The sequence below is a fragment of the Pteropus alecto genome, unplaced genomic scaffold, assembly GCF_000325575.1.
Source record: "Pteropus alecto unplaced genomic scaffold, ASM32557v1 scaffold87, whole genome shotgun sequence".
In the NCBI taxonomy this organism is placed as follows: Eukaryota; Metazoa; Chordata; class Mammalia; order Chiroptera; family Pteropodidae; genus Pteropus; species Pteropus alecto.
The window spans coordinates 14,171,556-14,186,713 of NW_006443225.1; the positions used below are offsets into that span (position 1 = coordinate 14,171,556).

Consider the following 15,158-nt stretch of genomic DNA (forward strand, 5'->3'; position numbering starts at 1 on the left):
GGTCTACATCAGTGCTGTCCAAGGGAACACTCTGAAATGATGAAAACGTCCTGTATCTCTGCTGTTGAACATGAGAACCACAGAACGCAGAGGCTTCCTGAGTGCTGGAAATGGGCTATTGCAAATGAAGAAATGAATTTTTTAACTTTATTTAATTTTAATTAATTTTAAGTTTTCACATGTGGCTCATGGTTACAGCACAGATCTAGAACCTAGACCACAATTTACAAATCCAATCTCAAATATGGTTTCTCTTGCATGCACGCAATTTTAATTGTTGCCAGTGTTTGCATAAGCCTGGGCTGCCATTCCCGCAAGGGGTCAATTTGTTGAAACTGGTAGCCATGGTCCTTTTAGACCGGGACCCCCGACTGGGACCCCCTCATCTGTTTCCTGTTCCCTCTGCAGTTATTTGAGTTTGAGACCCTTGGTTTAGATTGAAGTAGACCAACTGTATGGCTTTAATTGCCTCATCTGCTAGAAATGTAAAAGCACTCTTTGGAATAAGAGCTGTTTTGGATCAAGTCTCTTAGGAAATGTGGGTCCATATTGTGCATTTAGGGTTTACTCTTTCAGAAGGATCTAAGAGCTTTTGGGAAAGGCCAGAGTTTAGCGTGGAGCCCAGTGCTTGGCTGAACTTGGAAGCTATGACTGTAAAATGCCGACTCCCGCATTTTCCTCTGGTGTGCACTGGAGGGAACTCTTAAGTACGCATGTCTGTGTTTGGTGGGCGGCCTGTGCTGGCCATGGTTTATTGCATTCTGGGTGGGGGCAGGTTTAATGTGACTGTGAGGGATAAAGTGATCAAGAGTGTGGAACTTTAATAAGAGGACCAAATTATAGCAATTGTAGAAAATGATTGCTTTCTTTACTAACAAAAATAAAGGGTTGGGCCACCTGGCAGACAGACTTAAAACTACAAATCTGGAATTCTCTCCAGGCCCTTCCTGAACTATTGTACCAAAATGTCACAGAACCCGTGTAGAAACTAAACTACCTGGAAAATGAAAGCTGGACTTACATTGAGGGTGGTGAGAGGCTCATATGTAACATCCTGTGCAGATGCTTGTTTGGTGCATTCTAATGGCCACTGAAGATATCTGAAATTATACTCGATCTGTAGAAATAATTTTTAAAAATTACAGTGTAATATAGACCCCAAAATTGTTCTTAACAAATCATGCACACAAGCCTGCAATTCTGCTAAAAATTAAGTAATTCAAATAAAGTTGAATCATTTCATAATGAAGAAAAGTAAATTAAATTATTGCAGATTGGTGTAAAAAATAAATCTAAAAAGCTGTTGTTTGATTTTTAATTTATAGTCATGGAAAAAGATGAACTATAAAAAGATCGCTTAGACCTTTTAGAAGGCCATTCTTCAAGCAATTCTACCCAGGAAAATATAAAGACTAGAAACAACTCTACATAATGCTATTAGACAATTAAAATATTGTGGGGAAAGTGAGGATCTAAGGCGGAAATATTCGTAAGTAGATAATGTAATAATCTGACAAATGAAGACACTAATTACCATCTTCTGAGACTGTGGAACTCTAGTGACACTTTCAATATTCTTTAAAGAACTATAATAAACTTCAAGTTATTATGGTAAAATAAACTTACATGGTAGTCTTGGCATGACTTTTCTTCCATGGAGGGTATTATGCAAAAGTCTAAAAGTACCTTGGAGAGAGGAAAAACGGCTAAGGTGTTGGGCAGGAGACTAGTTATGAGACAGGATTTGGTCCCATTTCTAAAAGAACACTGGAGATAGCCCCTTCCCCTCCCTTTGCTTCTTGCACCTCAGAGATCAACTACAATCCATGCCATTCAGGAACAAAGTTTAAAAAGTAAAATGTTACGATTACTACTGCATGCCTCAAAATACTAAATGATTCAGAAAAATACCAGGTGCTTGAGAAGGAAATGGTATTTACTAGAATTTGAATAAGAAACGTTCCACTAGTTTTGCTAAAATTCGACGTCTTTGACGTCTTTCTGGGCTTCTAGAGAACAATATATAGAGGATTCAGGATTCCTTTGCTCCGCATTTGGTAGCAATGATATTTTGTCCCTAATCGGCTTTCAGCTGAGCTCTGGGGACTTTCTTTGGCCAGGGTCCCATCCGCATTGCTTGAGCCTGGAGTAAGCACTGTGTTTGCTTCTGTCCCCAAGTTGCCGGCAGCAATGACAAAGAATGCATCTAGGGCTGCGTGGACAGGACAGTGGAGGAGACATGTTGTAGGAGAATTACTGATGGCCCTGCGGATGCTCCACAAAGGGAGAGGACACTTACTGGGTCATTGGAACTGCCCAGAGGGTGTGTGGGGACAAATGTTTTTGTGGGGTCCCTGCCTATGTGAACGATTTGAGTCACCCCAAATCTGTGTGTTGGCACATTTCAGGTGGCTCGAATTGGTGACCCCAAGAAAGAAACGCTGCCCAGCCAGGCTACCTTCTTGGAACCAGATCTGGACACAAGACCCCAGGGACATCTGGTCAACCCCACCTGAAGGACAGCACACTGAAGGGGCCCCACCAGGAAGGCACTGCTGGTCTCAACACCAGGGGGCCTTAGAAGGTTTCGAAGAAGTCTGTTAGTAGTACCAGGGGCCCTAGTAGGCATCATGAAAATAAAGCAAAGCTGGTCAGCAGTGTCATACGAAGCAGAAACAGAGAGGCGGGTCTGGTTGCCAGGGTTGGAGAGTGTTGAGATCATCAGGATGGGCCGGATAACGGATGGTCGGCCTGGGGAGGGGGACAGGTTCCAGGGTGGGAGGGTGTACGTCACTCAACTGTGTGATGTGAGGCTAAACAAAAAGGCCTTTAAGTTCTCTTTTTAAAAACATTTCACGATACTAAAATACAAAGTCATTATAGAAAACTAACTAGAAAATATATAGTAGCATAAAGAAGAAAAACTGGTCATAATCTCACACCTACGAAAAATCTTAACATTTTAGTGTATTTTCTTAATTATTTTCTATGTTTTCCATATGTAAGTATTTCTAACATATATGTTTCACTAATAATAATGCTATGGAAAATATTATATATAAATCCATCTGTCCCTCTGATTATTTGTTAGGACAAATTTGAACTAGAATTAGTGAGTAAGAAAGTCTGAGACCATCTTCATTCCTGAATATTTATGTGCCCTTTGATGAAATTTATGCACCTAAAATGCTAATCTATGAACTTGACCTGCTCCAAAATCCATTAGATATTATAAAGAAAAAAGACACATGCAGCACTTAGCACATACTAAGTGCTTATTGAATAAATAAAAACAGTTTTAGTTGTGGTAGTTCTAATAACCACATAAGCAGAATAAAAATAGTAGGATGTGTAATATGGGCCAAGCACTATCCTAAATATATATTTTACCTCTACTTATTGTAGTCACCTTGCAAGATCAGTATCAACGTCACTGTTTTAAAAATAACAAAAATAGGAAATGAAGCTCAGAGAGGCAAAATGATTTGCCTAAAGCAACAGGCAGAGCCAGGACTAAATCCCAGAGCCACCAGGCTCCAAATCCGGTCCTCTGTTCTCTGTGTCACTATGTCTCACTGCCTCCTCTAGTACCTGAATATATTTTTTCCTATGAACGATATCGAAGTCTTTCCTCTTTTTCTTGATTATCTTGTTTGCCCCTGTCCTCAAACCTCCGCTTTGCCAGGAGGTGTCTTATCTGCACCCTTGCGCTCAACAGCGTGTAAATGTTTCTCTTGTGGCGGGTTTCTGGTCACATGCTGGGTTTAATCTAGCACGGAGACTCACACATTTGGAGGCCGGCAGAGGTGTAAATGAATGAACTATGCCAGCCTGAGCAGCGCTTTCCCATTGCCCTTGAAATGTGGGCTCCCCCAGAGCCAGCGTTTACCTTCACACCCTGGGCAGAGGCATAGATCGAGAAGTAGGTCTATGACAAGGAAAGCAATTGCACAAGAATGACAGTGCATGGCAACTGATACCAGGCATTAGAGCTGAGTACACGAAAGGAGGAGGTGGGGTGTGCCAGGTGGGGGAGGGCTTGCTGCTCGCCCAGCCAGTCCTGCCTTGGGAGAAGGTAGCTCAGTCACCAGATCTTCCGATTTTCCCAGGAAGCCAGATATCTGATCCTTAAGGGGAGCATCCTGGTTTTCAGTGTTAGCCACTGATGCAAATTTGAAACAAGAGCATGCATTCTATTAAAAGCACATCTGGAAGATTTATTCAGCCAGCGACCACTGTTAGTCTCTGCTCTAGACTTGGATTATTTGAATTAAAAAAATCTGTTGCCCATATTTTTCAATGGTCCACAGGACAAGTCCAAGTGAGTCCTTAACTATTTGTTGGCTGACTTCCCTTATAGCCTGTGGAAAACTAGGAACTTTATTTAAAGATGGAAATGACTATTATTTAGCTGGTGATTACAACAATAAATCCTCACATTATATTATATGTCAAGCATATACCCAGAAGGAATTTTTTGCGGGGAGCTTACTTTCATGCACTCAGGGAGGTATTCTACCATTTCCATGACTGGATATTTATTGCATGACGAACTATGATTAAAAACCTTAAGACATTCTTCCCATCTGTAAAGATAAAATGATAAACACAAGTCTTAATGCTTCTGTTCTGCACAACATATATTCAAGATTATATTTTTAGGAGAAAACTGACTTGGTTTCAGTGGAACCAATATTTGAACCAAGATCAATTCATCAATAGAGTTCTTGTCCATTAATGGAATTTAGAAATGTGGGCAAATTCCAGGATGGCTATTCTCTTTCTCTAAATATTTAATATTTAATCCATGTATACATCATGTATTGAATTAAACTGCAAAATAACGTGTCAAGTGCATTAACAAGCATGAGTTCTGTGAGAACACTGCAGACTCCGCCCCTTTCTTCCTCAACATCCAGTTAGACAGGATAAGATATTTACGATACTATGGAGGAAATGAATCTACAACAGGAAGTAAAGCAGAGCCCATTTACCTCCAAGAGCTTATCTATGTAATAGGAGCCTAGTTCTAAAACTACCCAGAGAACTTTTCTGTTAACCCTATCAATAAATTCCATCTGGAACATCTTCGTAATCAGTAGAAAACTTCTGGTTGCCCGCTGGCACCGACTGGTGTTTCCAAAAAATGAGCAGCAGGGGATCCTGAGACTGTGCTCAAAAAATACACGCTTGATCTGCCTTGAATATGGATTGTTCACCTCTGCGTCCACTACTGGGTAACACTGGGGCCTTGCACACATCCATCTGTGCTTATATAGAAAGGTTTATGCACGAGAAGTGGGACAAACGACACTCCAGCTTCATCATTTAAACTCCCCGTAGACTGGTCCAAACACCCACGGCCACAAAACATCACATGTTAAAAGAAATGCCATTACATGGCGCTAGTAACAATGCAGATTTACCTTGTAGAATATTTTGACCAACATCGAGTTTTGGGGGTTCTGTTGGCAAGAGAGTGTCGGGGGAGTTCAGGTAGGGCAGGGCAGACTCTGCTTGACAGTGACCATGGTGCCAGACACTACACATGCCCAAACCCCGTGAGTCTCACAAGACAGTCAAGAAGGCAGCTTATGCTCCATGATTAGAAATGGAAACTGAAGATCAGAGAGGTTAAGCCACGTAGCTGCTCACACCCAGAGTTTGCTGAAAACTTCCATGTAAACTGACCTTTAGAAAATGCTGATTAACAGCCGAAACTCACTCTTTTTCTCTGTTTCCCCTCGGGTTGTGAATCGTCCCCCATGCCAGAGGACGCTCGGTGACAGTGGACAGGGAGACGGCATACCTTTTGCTCCTGATGGTCGTAAGAACCACCTCCTTCCTCTTATTGTGAATTGCGAAGTGCAGAAAGGAGGCGTGATGCTTGTTCAGGACGACGTCGGCGTCGTAGCTCAGAAGAAGGGCGACAGCTTTGGCGTGGCCTTCCCTTGCCGCCAAATGCAGCGCCGTGTTCTTTTAGGGAAAAAAGAACGGGGAAACTCAGTGACGATGGCTACTCATCCTTCGGCTATGATAGTGCTCTGTTTCCTTGTTGAACTGCTTAAAAGGTATCATGCGTAAAACTATTTAATACCCAGACACATAAAGTTTAAAACTGGTGTTCAGAATCGAGCTTCGGAACCAGGAATTTATAATTCAAACCGGGCTTGTGGGGTAGGGTATTGGGGAAGGGTCTGTGCGTGTACATGTGAATTCCAAGTGGTTTGTTTTGCTGTGTTTTCGCTCAGTGGGATGAGTCCACAAGGACGAAGGTCAAATTTTCAGGGTAAAGATGCTGGAATGAACAGAGAAGAAACATGTTTCTGGGAGAATTATCATTGAGCGGAGCAGCAATTTCTAGATCTGGGGTTTTCACAGGCTTATAAATTTTTTTTTTTTAAATCAGAGATTGCTATAAGGTTGTCAGTCTTTAGTTTTGCCGCATTTTAAAAGGCAATGACAATATTCTATCTCCATCATTTTGTGAAAGAATTTACATTCTAATACTTGCCCTCCAAGAAAAGGAGGAAGAAAATCATAGCAGAATAAAGGACAGTCCTTCCAATCGAATCCACTTAGCTTTATGAAGACTTACCCTGCCCTCTTCATGTTTCTCGGTTCCCCAGGCAGGGCAGAAATTTAATCCTCAATCCACACAGGCCCGTGGACCAGTCTTTGTCAGACTGCAGCGCTGCCCCCTGCGTGTGCCCACCCCTTGGCATCCTTTTTATTCTGTTCTCTTTTTATACCTTCCTCACGCTAAGGGTTTGCACGGTAAAGACCCGATAAAAGGCTGTGGGCAGGGCTAGGAAGCGGGGAAGGTGGCTAAGAAGGCGGCTTCTTGCAATTTTTGAAGTTTCTTCTCCGCCAAGATTTTGGGTAGGTACGAGGAACACAGTACTTACCCCTTCTTCGTCTGGCTGATCCGTCGTGCTCTTCAAATTAGTGTCGAGAATGACCTTCATGGTCTGAGTGTACCCACCCAAGGAAGCGTGATGCAAAGCAGTCCAGCCATTATGGTCACTGTTAGTTAGGAAGAGACATGTACATTCACTTTATAGATGGAAGATGGGCCAGCAAGCCACTTGTTTGAAAGGTAGGTCTCATGGCCCCCAAAACTGAGTGTCTAAGTTCTAGCAACTAAATATTTATGACATATTTATAACAGATGAGCTAATTTCAAGCCTAATGGTCTTAAATGATCTACCTATAATGTGATTCACACATCTTTTAATTTAGTAGATCAAAATATAAAAGTATATAAACACATTATCAAACACTTGGGTGGGTGAAACTAGTTAGTATGTCTGTCATACATTTTTCAAGGCCATAACGTGCTTATACACACTACATAAATCTTGTTTTATTCTTTCGTTGAACATTGTATCAAAAAATTTTCATGTCAGTGGTATTAGTCTTCATGGCCACTAGTTATCGATAATAATAATAATATCATCTTATAATACATGACTATATGACATTTAGCTAGGGCCACTTGTTCTTCTGAGAGTTGGGATCTCAAGAGATCTTTCCTCTTGTGCTCACAAAGATGCTTAATTAATGCCCTTGGAAATGTCTGTCCTTTCTCATAGAAATTTAGGGATAAAGGCAATGAAGGCTTGACAGTTTTCCATATTGGACATACAAAAAAAAAAAAGCGTGAGAGCCTGGCACAATTTAATTTCAGTGCTAGTGAGTAACTGCGTGAGGGTGCAAAAGCCACCTCGCTATTTCAATTACGGTGTAATTAAGTAACAGCTCTCTGGCCCAGGCCCACCGGGGTCCTCTCTGTAGGTGGCTTCCTGGTGTCCCCTTGGCAGCAGGAGGGAACTGAGCAGAGCGTATGGTTCCCAGCTGCATCCTGACACTGCTGGGGTTGGCAGTCTGATAAGGAAATGTGTTTTTGAACATTGGCCTAATTGGCTCTTTGCATAGTCACCTGGGTGAAATTAGAACATAGTTCATCATGCCTCTATAAAACTTTCCTGGGTTTTCAAAATTCCTTTTACAAAGATGTCATTTCATTATGCTACCTTTTTATTATGCTTAATTATTTTAATTTGATTTTGTTCCCTGTGTTAAATTTAAGCATAACGAAATTCAGGAATATTTTGTAGCACATTGTTGTAGCTTTTTGAGTCTACCATTCATCAGATTGAATGAAAAATAGAGTCTCTGTGTGTGGGGTGTGTGTGTGTGTGTGTGTGTCGTTCATCAGATTGAATGAAAAATAGAGTCTCTGTGGTGTGTGTGTGTGTGTGTGTGTGTGTGTGTATGAGGTGTGTGTACATGTAAACACCCAGTTTTGTATCTGCATAAAAAGGTGGTAGCATGCTGAAGTAAAATATGAGAAACCGTATTTCAGAGCTTCTGGGAACTACCAAGCACAAAGCCACTTATTCTGTGACCCTAAATCAGGGCTTCAGCTCTATAAACCTCAACGTCTCCATTCATCACTTGGCAATGATACTGACTTCTCTTTCAACATCTAGGAAGTCATCTATGTTTCAAGGAGCAAAGATGGATGAAAGTACTTAGTGAGATAGGGTTAGATACCATAATTAAAAATAAAATAGAAAAACAGCCTGGAAACGGCTAGTTAAAAAGAATATATAAATATTCCATTCACATATCCTCACCTGACAAATAAGGCGCCTTTTTTCAGAAGAAGTTGAACTACTTTATCATGCCCATTTTTTGCAGCCAGGTGGAGAGGAGTCATTCCATGAAGGTCACCTTCATTCAGAAGCCTCGTGTCGCTCATGTCCTGCAGGAGCCTCTGGCAGGTATTGATACGCCCATAACTTGAAAAAAATTAGGTTTCTTATTCCCAAGGCAAATATTAAGCGGAAAGACGACATGCTGATATGTTGCATAAGCGGACCCTTACCTGGCCGCGAAATGTAGGGGTGATTTTTTATCTTTGCTTTTGGAATGAATGGACACATTGAAGTTCAGAAGGTTATTGACAGAGATGGGGACGCCCTGTCTGCACGCATAATGTAGAGGAGTACACCCATCATTGTCTTCGTCCATTACCAGCTCTTTAATATGTTGCATCTAAGGGAAAAAATTAATATTCTAAGCGTAACTCCCTTGATCATGCTAATTAAAGTGTTTTTTTTTAACTATTCTGCAGAATAGGGTCAATACGTATATACCTTGAGGGCAAAAATGTAAATAACCCGAAGGGAACTAGAGTAAAATAGATGTGGATGACAGTGCATGCCCTGGCTCCCCGCGATGTGCATTACCATAGCAAAGGCTCTGAGAAATCTTAACTGTGGAAAATGTGCTTAACATTTTTAACCTAATGTTTTCCAAATGTATTTGACTAAGGACCACCTTCCACACCTCTCCCTTCACTTTTCCCCCCAAATAACAGTTATGAGCTGCACACTAATGTGTTCTGTTAGGCAAAAGGCATGAGCCGTTAAAATTAGGTTTACTTTATCTTTCGTCTGAATATTAAATAAAGAATAAATGCCAAATGAGCAGATTAATCCAATGATATTAGTGAATATAAATATGGAGAGGAGATAATGTTGTCAGTGTGTCAACAAGTCAAGCATTTTGAGCAGTTTTTTCTTAATTGATGATGGTGTATTGCTAATCAGCGTATATACTTGGCTTCTTCACTGACACGTAATTCCTAATGGTGAAAGAGTGAAGGAAAGGTGACTTATTATCAATGGGGATGCATTGGAACCTTTGTAACTTGGAAAATTCAATCCCAATGTAATTTCTTATCATCATAATCGTCACCACTATGTTGTAAATAAATGCTCAAATATGGCATCTTTATTTTAAGATAACTTTTAAATTCCAGAATCAGCTTTTATAATAACAAACATCATAATAAGCAAAATCATTTTACTCTGTTGAACCCAACTCAGTTTATGGGAATCCACATAGGTACATATCTATTACCTGCATGAACTCAGGTCGCAGACTATTTAATCCATATGGTTGCTGTACGGTCAAATGCAAAAAATTGCGTCCAAGATGATCTTTTATGTCTACATGGGCACCTAAAATGCATGATATAAATATAACTTCTATTCATGTACTTAAAGCACAGCCTACGGTGGATTTTCAATTTAAGAAAATAAAAAATGTTTGACTTAAAACGCAGCCAATCTTTAACTTACAGGAAACTTTATTTAGATAAGAAAACTAAATATATTTAAAAATGGATTTACCTTAGTGTGTGTGCGTAAAAGGGGGAGAGAATACATGATTTATTACATTAATTAATATCTGAGGTCTTACCTTTTAAAGCATAAAAAAAGATGAAGAGATTAGAGATCAAGAAAGAAGACGGGAAAATATCTCCATTCTTTATTGACAGATCAGGTTAGTATCTAAAATCGGGACAGTTATAATACCTACATCACATAAAATTAACCATTGAGAGAATGGAGATCAGATGTTTCGCAAAATGTCTGAGATATAATAATTGCTTTATAAATGCTATCTATTATTGTTCTGAAATTGTCTTTTTAAGTATCACTCCCTCACTGGACTGAACACTATTCTAGACATGGAAAGTATTCTATTTATCTTTGTATTATAGTACCTGGCCCAAAATGAGTGGTTAATAAATGTTTATCTAACCAAATTGAGTAGTAGTTCTAAAGGCGTGGCTTGGTCCCTCACGGTACCTTTAGAGAGTAGCAAATTTACAATATTCCAAGATGCAGAAGCAGTTGCTAATAAAAGCGGAGATCGTCCTTCAGAGTCGGTGCTATTAATATCTGCTCCCTAAAATAAAACAAATCATCAACCAAAAGCTTATGAACAGAAAAATAAGCTTACATTAGAACCCGAATAATATTAATTCATTGGGATAGAGTGCCCATAATATGGCTAGCACTCAAGCATATAATAAATATAGAACTGCTTGAAATTTCTCTATAATTCATATGTCGTAACATCAGAAATGGAGGAATTCTTTTATAATTTCAACAACAAAAATTATCCTCACATATTAATCTTTTGACTGACATCTGACAATAGATCTATTTCACTACCTACATCATAAAAATAAAATCCTTTGACAGCACCAATAGCTGATTTCCCACTGTAAGAAAAGATTTTTAAATTTTCAAAATAAAAAAAAATCTTCCCAATTTATCACATATGTGATCTTAAAAACATTCACAAGAAATTGTTCACTTTTTAAAAAACCTACTTCATCTGAAATATATGAACTTAAATAATTGCAATAACTCAAATCATAAAGTAAAATTTTAACCATTTAATTTGTATTTAAAAATCACAGCTTATATACATATATTTAAATGAATAAGTCAATATTTACCATTATATGTTATGGTTATGATATTTGATATGACAAGAAACAAAGGCTTTAAAAAAGTTCATGGAAAAAAATCCCATCTTTTGGAGCGGGTAATAAAAATAGCTTAAACTCCGATTGTGGATATTTCTCGTTCTTTGGGTACCCACTGAATATAGACACTGATGGCGGCAGTATCCTCATCGAAAGCATAATGGTGGCTGGTGAGGTTCTGCCTGGCCAGGTGGAGACAGGGCTGCATTTGCAGAAAACCATGCATGACAAAACTACAATGTATTATGAGTCTTCCCAGGATTCTTCTATGTAAATATCACAATATCAAGAGTTGCTATTGACAACGAACCCATGTTAAATATTACAAATGGAACTACATTCATTGCTGAGATGATGTGGCTTAAACAAATACATAATACATTCAGCCATATAAAAAAAGGCTTATTAAAATTTAACTCAATAGCCAACTGGTTTCCCTGCTCCGAATGAAAAAAAATCTCATGCTTTCCCTTATAACCAACCACCTTGGGCAAGTTTTTTAACTCCTCAGTTTTTCACTGTTTGAAAGACGGCACTGATGCTTACAATGAATTGTGAAGGTGACCTGCACTGACTGTCCTGCCTCCACCTCAAAGCCACTTGTGCTGAAGAAGCGTCAGTGGAGTTGTCAAGCCTAACACACCCAGGACTGGTTCACATAAGAGCTTTCTTTGCCATGTTCCCACCCACCCCCACACACTGATACAGGCATCGAAAGTGCACTGCGGGACCTGTAACTTTATGACAATGAAGTCTGGCCATTGTATATTCATACGCAACCCTCTGTTTGTAAATGTGTCAATCTTCTGGTAAACTTTTTTGCTGATAAGCAAGAAACCGAAATTTGGTTTACTTTTACAAATTCATATTACGCAATTAAAAGATTTTCAACTGTAAATAGTAATTTTAAAAAATGGTCAATGGAATAATTACCACTGAAATTAAGTAGTCTGCTAGTTCGTGGTGATCAAATAATGAGGCCCTGCAAAAAGAGAGTTATAAGCAATATTAAGGTACTATTGATATAAATATATGAAATAAAGCTACTATATTCAGAGAATCAATTTAAATGATCACTTAATAACATGATAAAATGCAAGAGAATTTAGAACCTTTCAAAATCTATAATTGATTCTGTTTAGGGTAACATTGTCAAAATAATAATAATAGAGAAACATCAAACACATCACAAGATTTCCTCTCTCATCTTTTAGTAAATCTGTTTTCTCCATGTAAAATCGTCATGAAGCTGTTCTGCAGTGAGCAGTAACGTCTGTCCTGGGAACTTAAAATAAAAGATGACAGAACTGGGCGTAATCACCGCTGACCATGGGGAAGTACAGCAGTTGCATGCAAGTTCCACCTAAAACTCATCTGCGGGGTTCAAAATGCCCCCTCTTCGGCAGAAGTTAACGAGACAGAGCTAGCTTTCCCAAACTTTTAAGAAGCCAAAAATAAAAAAAATGGGACAACTGAAGTCATTTTGGTATTATCCCACAGCCAGTCATAAGGATGTTAATTCATAAAGCAAATAAAAGTTTTCAATCTATATTAAAGCATCACCATAACAAATGTCAATACTAATGATTTAAAACTTTGTTTCTTATTACAGATCTTACATCTTTATTCCTAGTCAAGATTATCTCAACTGTTCTGAGCCTTTTGTATATAAATCTTGGAATCAGCTTGCCAGTTTTCACCCAAAATTCATAAGAGGTTATATTTTATTTAAATTATGTTAGGTGCATTTATGAATTTTAGAAAACAAATGACGTTAAGGCCCTATTTGATTTCTTCTTTTATCTCCCTAGTCTAGAGTTTTGCTACTCAAAGGGCGGGCTGCAGACCAGCAGCATCAGCACCACCTGGGAGTCTGGACAGAAATGCAGAGTTTCAGTGGCACTGGACACTGAGGCTCGGAGAGGTTAAAGGACTTGCCAAGGTCACATAGCCAGGTAGGGCTGGAACCCCCTCCCTGCTGACTTGTTGTTTCAGCCAGAACAATGTATTGTTCTGGCTTGTTGTTTCAGCCAGAACAATGTATTGAGGTCTTTATACTACGAAAGTCACAAAAGGAATTCTCGCCCTTTGAATTCCTTTGAAGCTCAATATAAACTCCAAATGTCCCTGGCTATTAGAAGGTCATTCCAGGATTCTAGATCAGTATTGGGTTAATTAGCATTGGACTGAACTGGTCCAAGAAATCTTCAGCCAATCCAAGTTGAGTATGTCTAGCTAGAGTTGTCATCAGGCTAAGGATACTTATGGGTCAGGTAGATGGATCTATTTTTCTAAAATAATTCCTTCTTATGCATGTTTGTATATTAAAGCTGTGTTCTAAATGGACACTTGAACTATACCCAAATAACTGCATTTCTAAATTAGTTAAATACTGGGATCACTCAAAGAGATTTTTTTTAATTCCTGATACAAAGATTCTAATGTAATCTGGGATATGAATTGACATTGGGATTTTACAAGCTCCCCATATACTTCTGATGTGCAGTAGTTTAAGAATCTCCAGTCTAGAGGTTAGTCTATTGAGTTTTTGTTTTATTTCAAAAGCTATTTTTTTTCATTTTTAGGATTTCTAACTAAATCTTTTTCATAAAATGATCTTTGATTCATAAATGCCAATTTGTTTCTCATAATTTTATCTTAATCTACTTATTATGTAACGAATTATTCATTCCTTTAAATTTCTGAGTCTTAAATATCCTTATTTTAAAATTATTTTCAGATTGCCCTATTATTTCTATTTCCTTGCAAGTAAAGTAGCCCTTTGTTGATTTTGTGGTCTTTTATAAGTTTTCCGTTTTGCTATGAAATTTTAGTTTGCGAACTCATTCTAAGTGGGAGTTCCTTTCTATCCGGGCATATCCCACTGTGCCTGGAGATTTTGCCGATGTTGTACCTGAATAATATTAGTTGTACCTTCATCTCCCACGTCCCTAGTTTAGAACCAGATCTTATATTGGTAGCTAGAGCTTTTTTTTCCCTGAGGGATAGTGTAGATTCTTCTGCCCTTCCAGACTGCCGGCATGCTCACAGCTGTGTGTGACTGTGTGTGTATATGTGTTGTATGTGTGTGAGAGAGAGACAGAGACAGAGACGGAGAAGGCTCATCTCAGCCACCTCTTTTACTCACATGGGAATTTAGTCCTTGTCTTCCCAAAGGAATTGAACTCTTAAGTCTACACTGCCTGTTTCCTGTCCTAGTGTTTAGTACACCTACAGTTAGATGATTTTTTTCTCTGATGAGTACTTCCATTAAATTCTACAGAAATATTTACCTTGTTTGGAGCTTGGCTATCGTTTCCTAAAATGATATGTTTTGAAAACATGAATCTGTAATTGTGGAAGTGGGCAGAAAGAGGAAGAGAGTGGGAAGAGTGGAGCACCCAGATATAGCTGCTTGTTATCTTCTCTAAAAATGAGGATAAGACACACAGGAGGAGTTAGAACAGATCAGAAAGGGCATGGAAAGCCATGTATGTCGACCTCCTGAGCATAGAGGAAATTAATCTTGAGCCTATATCCAATGTACCGAGTTGACACAGAACACTCCGCTGGAGGTTTTATTCTGTGAAAATCTCTTTAGTGTTCTACTTTGACTTCAGAGGAGCATGTAGTTTCCAGTTGAACCATAGGATCTTTGCTATCTCTGCTCTTTCCTTTTGAACTATGGAATCTCTGATGTGTAAGTGCTTCTTGCAGGGTATAATTTAACACCTGGAAACTAAAAATGTCTACACAGAATGGAAAGTTGCCTGTGAAGCAGTGTCTCGTGATTTCCGTCCCC

At 39.0% G+C, this 15,158-nt stretch overlaps 1 protein-coding gene across 1 annotated transcript in view; it reads right to left on the minus strand.

Annotated features, from left to right (window-relative positions):
• TRPA1 (transient receptor potential cation channel subfamily A member 1) overlaps positions 1 to 15,158 on the minus strand; it is a 42,286-nt gene that overhangs the window by 14,149 nt on the left and 12,979 nt on the right. Inside the window, exons 6-15 of the mRNA XM_015598608.1 lie at positions 12,290 to 12,338; positions 10,668 to 10,767; positions 9,934 to 10,034; positions 8,894 to 9,063; positions 8,643 to 8,807; positions 6,909 to 7,026; positions 5,810 to 5,976; positions 4,493 to 4,586; positions 1,627 to 1,686; positions 1,022 to 1,117 (exon numbers count right to left, since the gene is read on the minus strand). Coding sequence (XP_015454094.1) covers positions 1,022 to 1,117; positions 1,627 to 1,686; positions 4,493 to 4,586; positions 5,810 to 5,976; positions 6,909 to 7,026; positions 8,643 to 8,807; positions 8,894 to 9,063; positions 9,934 to 10,034; positions 10,668 to 10,767; positions 12,290 to 12,338 — 1,120 coding nt within the window. The remainder of the gene's footprint in view (positions 1 to 1,021; positions 1,118 to 1,626; positions 1,687 to 4,492; positions 4,587 to 5,809; positions 5,977 to 6,908; positions 7,027 to 8,642; positions 8,808 to 8,893; positions 9,064 to 9,933; positions 10,035 to 10,667; positions 10,768 to 12,289; positions 12,339 to 15,158) is intronic.